The sequence below is a fragment of the Manduca sexta genome, unplaced genomic scaffold (genome assembly GCF_014839805.1).
Source record: "Manduca sexta isolate Smith_Timp_Sample1 unplaced genomic scaffold, JHU_Msex_v1.0 HiC_scaffold_1235, whole genome shotgun sequence".
In the NCBI taxonomy this organism is placed as follows: Eukaryota; Metazoa; Arthropoda; class Insecta; order Lepidoptera; family Sphingidae; genus Manduca; species Manduca sexta.
The window spans coordinates 1-8898 of record NW_023592080.1 but is presented as its reverse complement, the minus strand read 5'-3'; the positions used below and the strand labels follow the sequence as shown (position 1 = coordinate 8898).

Here is an 8898-nt window from a genome sequence, read left to right as displayed (position 1 = left end):
ACGAAGCTAATCAAATGAACAGCGTCTCCTCTGCGAGATTGCTTTCATGCATGACTCAATCATAAAATTATTTGAAATCAAACACCAACCACGTAAAATAATTTTGTCACGGTTTGAAACTTCTACATCGAATGAAACAGGAAGATTAATTATAATTAAATCTCATTAAGCTCCCAAAATGTAGGGAAAGTACCTTGTTTTTGGTGACGTAGAAAATATATAACAGTAGAGCTATACACAATCTCTTGTCTTATCTCGTTGAAAAGATTATGTTCCGAAAATCGATGTTATTTTGGTATAAAAACTCTGAATTATTAACACAATATGCACTTGTTTGCAAACATGCGGACACACATCGCTTTACTTGCTCTAAGCATCTCCGCTGTAGTAGGTAAGTGTTAGTACATAATATTACACATGTTCATTAAAAGAGATCGATGTTGATGAAGTGAGTTGTCTCAGCAGACTTATCAAATTCTGCCTGGTTATATCACTAAATGCAATCTTTCAATTGCAAGGATAACATTATGTATATTATTATATTATTAAAATTACCCAATTTTATATCACCAAAATTACTTTTATATTGAATACTAGCTTTTGCTCGTGGCTCCGCTTCGTGTAAATGTTTTCTGGGATAAATCCCGCTTTATATTTTCCCGGGATAAAATGGATGCCCTTACTTAAAGTTAGACCTTTAGCAACACGTTGGTGAAATCTGAATTCCATTCCCTACAGTTGTTTTTGCAGGATGAGTGTATAGTGATACAGACAGACAGTCAAAAATTCCAAAATAAATTCTTATTATTATTAGTTTTCTTTAATGTTTATATACAGACATGCCTTTTGATATGTCTACAGCGGTTCCAGCTAATCCACAAAGGATCGTGGGCGGCAGTACTACGACAATTAGTAACTATCCCAGCATAGTTGCCTTACTATATAGTTCAAACTTGAATCAGTGGCGACAAACTTGTGGTGGTACTATTGTCAATAGTCGGAGCATCGTTACAGCTGCACACTGTCCTCAGTGAGTATATAATTATGTCAGACGGCTGGTATTAGTCAATGTTAATACTAAGTAGGGTAATTACTAGGCATCTTGGGACTTTGAATATAGATGTTTTCTCTTAAGGGGGAAACTGCAATACTATAAAATAAAAAAAAAATCAAATTTATCTATAGTGCCGTTCTTATTATTTTTAACTTTATCGGATAAACAGATTTTTTATAATATCTAAATTGCTTCTAGTGGCGACAGCACTAACAGATGGCGTGTAAGAGTGGGCTCCACTAATGCGAATAGTGGTGGAAGAGTAATAAATTCGCAGAGATTCATTATTCACCCTAACTACAACAGGAGGACACTCAATAATGACATTGCAATCATTCGCCTCTCGGCTACCATATCGTTTAGCAACACTGCCCGGGCCGTAAGCTTTGCTGGCCCTAACTATAATTTACGGGATGGACAGGTTGTTTGGGCTGCTGGGTGGGGACGAACTTCTGTAAGTACTTTATTCTTTTGCTTTTAAATATAGTTTGAAAGTTTGTACAGATGTTTGATAGAAAAAAAGAAGCGTAGAAAGATTTATTTTTGGTACAATAGCAGTATAGCATTTAAAATAGAAAGGAGAAAAATATAACACAATTATACCAATTGTCCCAATAATGAGAGACTTCATTGAGCGCTCGCCGATTTTTACTAAGGGGCCCAGGTGACGATTTGGATGATCTTTAGCGTATTTCGCATAAATCGTTCAATAAATTTGAGGAAGTTATGTTTTAATAAAAATTAAAACGTAATTTTTAAGGTGCCCATTTCAGTATATTTATTTAAATTGTAGTTTTATCATAAAATATTATAATAAAATATTTTTTATACGAGCACACTCCTTTTATTCCAGACAAATGGTGCTTCATCGGCCCAACTGCGCCACGTTCAGATCTGGACAGTGAACCAGGCCACGTGCAGGTCTCGTTACGCCAGTATTGGCCGCACCGTCACGGACAACATGTTGTGCGCCGGCTGGCTTAACGTTGGCGGTCGCGACCAGTGCCAGGGTGACTCCGGCGGTCCTCTCTACCACAACCGCGTTCTCGTCGGTGTCTGCTCCTGGGGAGAGGGTTGCGGTTTGGCTCGCTTCCCTGGAGTCAATGTACGTGTTTCGCGGTACGGTAATTGGATCCGCAATAATTTGTAGTTTTATATTACATTTAAGACTCATTCGGCTTCTCTTATACCTAATAGTTAATAAAAACTCCGCTCCAAAATAAAACCTTGATAACGTGGTGTTATACGTATCTAAAATAGTTGTGAATAATGTGTTTTTTATTTAAAATATATTGTTGATTAAAAAAATGTTTTGTATTACCAGAAAATCAAAACTTATATAAAATATTTGTGAATATTTTTTTTATTCAAAGTAAAATAAAATATGTTTGTAATAAAATAAAATTTTGATTTACAAAGAAATCAAATTCTTTTTTTTTCCTGCATAAACTTTTATTATGGACATGCCCAAAAACGGAATTTTATTCGACAGAAATTCTAACCAAGATAATTTATATACACTGTACTGATCATCAGTTCTATCCAAATCATTTAATTTTAAGACCTCCGATTTTGAGATTTTTATAATTTTATACTACTTAAATATTAAACTTAAAATGAACGCTATCGAAATATAAATACATTTGCTATTGCATTGCATTTTGCTACATCGAAATACATCACCAAAAAAGGTAAATATGTCAGAAATCTGGGTTATTTGTTACTGGCTGAGTACAACCGTGAATAACATTGTTTTAATTATAACTTTATATCCGCTAATGACAACAATTGAGACCTGTTTATATAAAAATTCTAATTTAGTTATTTTACTAAAAATGAGACAAAAAAATTGGGACGAAATTTCAGCCTCCTCTGATCCGTTAACTTAATACTGAATAAGAAATAAATAACAAAGTTAAATAGTAGCGTGAGTAATTATATGATTGAATATTTGATACAGAATAAAGAAGGGCTGTAAGGTATGTATTTGAATAAAATTTAGAAAATAAGTAATCTTGAAATACACGTGCTTGCGCCATGGCAAAAACTATAATGCAATTTAGTTCGTAAAGAGTAAATGTGATTTAGACACATTTATTTTTTACCTAGACACGTCAGAAGTGACTCTCTACTCTACCTGGTAGTGAGTGCATTGATGAGAGATGAGTATCCATCGCAAATTGATACAATATGTCGGCTGGTTTGTAACGAGATATGTAAAGCCCGATCCCAAGACACGATGCCTTTACGTGGGTTGCTACGGCGGGTTCTGCACCTTGTCTACGATGTTTGCTATCCCGATACAAATATATTACCACCAGTTAATAGTAAAGGATTCACCACACAGGCTGGTTAAACTTACGTTATCTTTAACTATTGGGTAGATGTCAGTATATGTGAATTAGGGACAGCACAGGTGTCCACATATTGCACTAGATATACGACAAAAAAAGCGATATGCAAGACCCAATCATAAAATTATTTGAAGTCAAACACCAACTACGTAAAATAATTTTATCATTGTTTGAAACTTCTGCACCCAATGAAAAAGGAAGATTAATTATAATTAAATCTCATTAAGCTACCAAAATGTAGGGGAAGTACCTTGTTTTTTTTTGATGTAGAAACTATATAACAGTAAAGCTATACACAATCTCTTGTCTTATCTCGTTGAAATAGATTATTTTCCGAAAATCGATGTTAATTTGGTATAAATGCTCTGATTAATTAGCACAATATGCACTTGTTTGCAAACATGGGGACACACATCGCTTTACTTGCTCTAAGCATCTCCGCCTTCGTAGTAGGTAAGTGTTAGTACATAATATTATACATGTTCATTATAAAGAGATAATTGTTGATGAAGTGAGTTGTCTCAGCAGACTTATCAAATTCTGCCGGGTTATATCACTAAATGTAATCTTTCAATTGCAAGGATAACATTATATTACATAATAAAAATTACCCAATTTTATCACCAAAATTACTTTAATATTGAATACTACCTTTTGCTCGTGGCTTCGCTCCGTGTAAATGTTTTCTGGGATGAATCCCGCTTTATATTTTCCCGGGATAAAATGGAGCCTTTACTTAAAATTAGACCTTAAGCAACACATTGATAAAATCTGAATTCAGTTCCCTAAAGTAGTTTTTGCATGATGAGTGTACAATGGTACAGATAGACAGTCAAAAATTCTAAAAACTTTTGTTATTAGTATTAGTTTTTCTTCAATGTATATATAATATACAGACATGCCTTTTGGTATGTTCACAGCGGTTCCAGCTAATCCACAAAGGATCGCGGGTGGCAGTACTACGACAATTAGTAACTATCCCAGCATAGTTGCCTTACTGTATAGTTCAAACTTGAGTCAGTGGCGACAAACTTGTGCTGGGGAGTATTATACAATAGTCGGAACATCCTTACAGCTGCACACTGTCCTCAGTAACTATATTATTGTCATACGACTGTTATTAATCAATGTTAATACTAATTAGGATAATTACTAGATACCTCGGACTTTGAATACAGGTTTCTTTTAAGCGAGAGACTGCAATACCAAGAAATTCATAAAAAAAACAAACGTTTCGATAGTGTCGCTTTTATTATTCTTAGCATCAAAAGTAAAAAATGTTTTTTAACCGACTTAAAAAAAGAAGGACATTCTCAATTCGACTGTATGTTTTATTCTTTATGTTCGTTACCTCAGAATGTTTGACTAAGTGAACGATTTTGATGATTCTTTTTTATTTGAAATGGATATAAATTCATTTTTGTTGAACCCTTGACTTCGGAGATACATCAGAAAACTTTCAAAATGATGTCGTCAACGAATACTGATTTTTACTAAAACAAAAAAGTAAGAAATGAAACCTATTTAACAAAAAAATTTACCGTCTTGAATAACCACTAAAAACCAAAAAAAAAATGTTTAACATTACCTATATACTGGTTAGAAATTTCGGAGTCGGTCTCTAATAAAAATTAAACATAAGTCATTAAAATTAAATACATACACAAATGTACGAAAAAAATTTATTAAATTTCTTAGGAACCGAGTCCAAATTAGTAATGTTATTATAATACCTAAATTGCTTCCAGCGGCGACAGCACTAACAGATGGCGTGTCAGAGTAGGCTCCACTAATGCGAATAGTGGTGGAAGAATAATAAATTCGCAGAGATTCATTATTCACGCTAACTACAACAGGAGGACACTCAATAATGACATTGCAATCATTCGCCTCGCGGCTACCATAACGTTCAGCAACACTGCCCGGGCCGTAAGCTATGCTGGCGTTAGCCATATTTTACGCGACGGACAGACTGTTTGGGCTGCTGGGTGGGGACGAACTTCTGTAAGTATTTATTCTTATGCTACTAAAAATTGTATAAAAGTTTGTAAGATGTTTGAAAGAAAAGAAAAAAGATTTATTATTGGGACCAAAAGCAATAATAAATTTATTTAATATAAATTTATTTTTATATTTATAAAGTTTTAATAAAAATTAAAACGAACTTTTTAATGCATGCTTTTCAGTGGCGAAAGGTGAAATTTTTCAAGAGGGAACCCGTGGCAAAAAAAATTACCACGGGTTACCTTTTGAAAAATTATTGCCTTAGTTAACATATCGCGGCTAATTTAACAAAAAACAAAAACTAAGATAAACCTAAAGGAACCTGAAAGGGAAGCTAGGAATTGGGTTGTATGGACGCTTCGCCCCTGATGCTTTTCTATACATATTATACTTTGATCATAAAATATTTTCTTATATGAGTACATTCCTATTATTCCAGACAAATAGTGCTTCATCGGCCCAACTGCGCCACGTTCAGATCTGGACAGTGAACCAGGCTACGTGCAGGTCTCGCTACGCCAGCACCAGTCGCACCATCACTGACAACATGTTGTGCGCCGGCTCGCTTACCGTCGGTGGTCGCGGCCAGTGCCAGGGTGACTCCGGTGGTCCTCTCTACCACAATCGCCTCCTTGTTGGTGTCTACTCCTTTGGAGAGGGTTGCGGTTTGGTTCGCTTCCCTGGAGTCAATGTACGTGTCTCGCGGTACGCTAATTGGATCCGCAACAACTCCTAGTTTTATATTTCGTTTAAGACTCATTCGGCTTCTCTTATACCTATTAGATACATGAAAACTTCGTTCCAAAACAAAACCTTAACCGTTGCCAGTGCTATCTTCTTATCTTAAATAATTGTGAATAATGTTTTTTTTATGTAAAATTATTTATTAAAAATATATTTTTAATTGAAAAAATGTTTTGATTTTCCAGGCAATTAAATCTTATGTAAAATAGTTGTGAATATGTTTTTAAATTTATAATAAAATTATTTAAAATGTGTTTGTAATAAAATAAAATTTTGATTTACAAAGAAATCAAACCATTTTTTTCTCTTTAAATAATATATTATAACGGATATCTCTTTAGCGGCGTAAAGGTTAACGCCACTGTAGAGGAACAGATGTTGCGCCTGACCGGCCGCAGCCCCTCCGACGGTTCTTATTCGGAGGTGGTATATATGTTGCACGTCGCGCAAATTGTGCAAGCGTGATTCAGGATTGATGTCGTCATCTATCGTGATATCACTGCAGTTTTTGTCACTGCATCGATTCTCTTGCAGTTCCGGCGATGTTGACGAGATAGCGGTGTATTGTAACGCCACATCTCCAAAAGCGGAATTTTATTTTACAGAAATTCCACCCAACATAATTTATAAGTATATATTTTTATAGTACTCTTAAAAATGACCCTATTGCTATTTAATTTTAAGACAGCAAAATTTTAGGATTTTTATTAAAAAAGTAAAGTGGTCAAAATTCTGCTTTATTTGTCTTCGGCTAAGTATAACCACGAAATGTATTTTTTTAATTTTACCAGTTTTTTGGTATATAAGTTAATGACAATAATTAATCTATTTACATAAAATTCTAGGTAGTTACTAATTCTACTAAAAACTTGAGACAATAAAGCTTTGAGACAAAATTGCAGCGTCGTCTGACCCATTAACTTATTGCCGAATATAATAAGTAATAAGTAACAAAAGGTTAAATAGTAGCGTATGTTGGTTCCGCCAAGAAAACTTCACATTTTTAAATACTTAAACGCAATAATTAGTTGGTAGTCTAATTCCTATTCCTTCGTTTCTATTTTCCGCACCCTTCTCCCTCGCACTCGCATGCCTACTCTATCTATCTCACGCGCCTCGCGCCGAACTATCCGTGCGAGCGCCAACATCGGTACTCGCCGTCGCCGCAGCCATCGCCGCAGCCGTTGCTTTGGCTGTCGAAAATACGCAAAAATCGGCATGAAAAAGAAAAAGCATACAACTCACAGGCTGGTTAAACTAAATTTATTTATAAATATTGGGTAAATTCCATTATATGTGAATTAGGGGCCGTACTGACGCTGTTAACATGTTGAACTAGAAATATGACAAAATAGCGATAGCTAGATGTCAATATTACGTTTTATACATATACTATTAAGCTGACAGTATTTTCAAATAACAGCCGTTCTCAATAAACGATCCCAAAGTCAATCTTCAATCCGATTCCTAGAATAACCCAATCAAAATAAGTCATTTGTAAGCATGTCAAAGAGCTTTGTTTTGATTGGTCTATTTTTGAGATAGATTGTGAAAAGCGATTGGGATCGTTCATTGAAATGGCGGTTAATCACTACTCGGCATTGCATTAGTGTCCATTGGTTCCAAATAAATTATGAAGCTAATCAAATGAACAGCGTCTCCTTCATGGGATTGCTTTCATGCATGAATCGATCGTAACATTATTTGAAGTCAAACACCAACCACGCAATTTTTTTTTATCATTGTTTGAAACTTCTGCACCAAATGAAACAGGAAGATTAATTATAATTAAATCTCGTTAAGCTACTAAAATGTAGGGAAAGTACCTTGTTTTTGGTGACGTAGAAAATATATAATAGTAGAGCTATAAACAATATCTTGTCTTTTCTAGTTGAAATAGATTCTGTTCCGAAAATCGATGTTATTATGATATAAATGCTCTGATTAATTAACACAATATGCACTTGTTTGCAAACATGCGGACACACATCGCTTTACTTGCTCTAAGCATCTCCGCTGTAGTAGGTAAGTGTTTATCACATAATATTATAAATGTCCATTATAAGTAGATGTATGTTGATCAAGTGAGTTGTCTTATCATACTTATCATTTTCTCATAATAATGCTTTGTTATATCATTAAGTGTAATCTTTTAATTGCAAAGACATACAATGCTATTGGCTTTGGCTCCGCTCCGTATTTTGCCCGGATAAAAGTGACGCTTTCTATTTTCGAATAAAATTTAGACTTTATTTTAATATGAACCTTTAGGAATACATTGATGAAAACTTCCTCTAATTCCATACAGTAGTTTTGCACAATGCGTGTATAAATATACAGACAGAAAAAAAATCTAAAAATTGTAGTTTTGGTCCAATATTAGCATTATTTTTTCTACAATGTGTATAATGCCCTTTTGGTATATCCACAGCGGTACCAGCTAACCCACAAAGGATCGTAGGCGGGAGTGTTACATCCATCGCGCAGTATCCGAGCATTGTCGCGTTATTATTCAGTTCCAATTTAAGCACGTGGCGACAAATCTGTGGAGGCACTATTATTAACAATCGCAACATTGTGACTGCTGCACACTGTATCCAGTAAGTAGAATAAAACATTTAACATGATGATACACTGCCGCGGATGCGGTCAGGTCTGGGTTCGCATTCCATGTTGGGGTAAGTGATATTTGGGTTTATCTGGTCAGTATTAAACCATATTTTGGAATATGTGCTAAGTATA

At 34.7% G+C, this 8898-nt stretch overlaps 1 protein-coding gene and 1 long non-coding RNA gene across 3 annotated transcripts; both read left to right on the top strand.

Moving 5' to 3' along the window:
- Positions 1-261: 261 nt before the first annotated feature.
- On the top strand, positions 262-6325 carry LOC115448667 (trypsin, alkaline A-like). Of its 2 annotated transcripts, none has more exons than XM_037445145.1 (4): positions 262-391; positions 862-1030; positions 1253-1508; positions 5852-6325. In XM_037445145.1, exons 1-4 carry the CDS (start codon positions 325-327, stop codon positions 6146-6148), a joined length of 789 nt encoding a protein of 262 aa, XP_037301042.1. In that variant the 5' UTR covers positions 262-324; the 3' UTR covers positions 6149-6325. The 2 variants fall into 2 exon arrangements, with proteins under 2 accessions (XP_037301042.1, XP_037301041.1); XM_037445144.1 differs by lacking the exon at positions 5852-6325 and adding an exon at positions 1908-2362.
- A 1740-nt stretch (positions 6326-8065) lies between these two features.
- LOC119191234 lies at positions 8066-8740 on the top strand. The gene is made up of 2 exons (XR_005113403.1): positions 8066-8181; positions 8588-8740. It is a non-coding gene; the product is annotated as an uncharacterized LOC119191234 (long non-coding RNA).
- Positions 8741-8898: the final 158 nt, after the last annotated feature.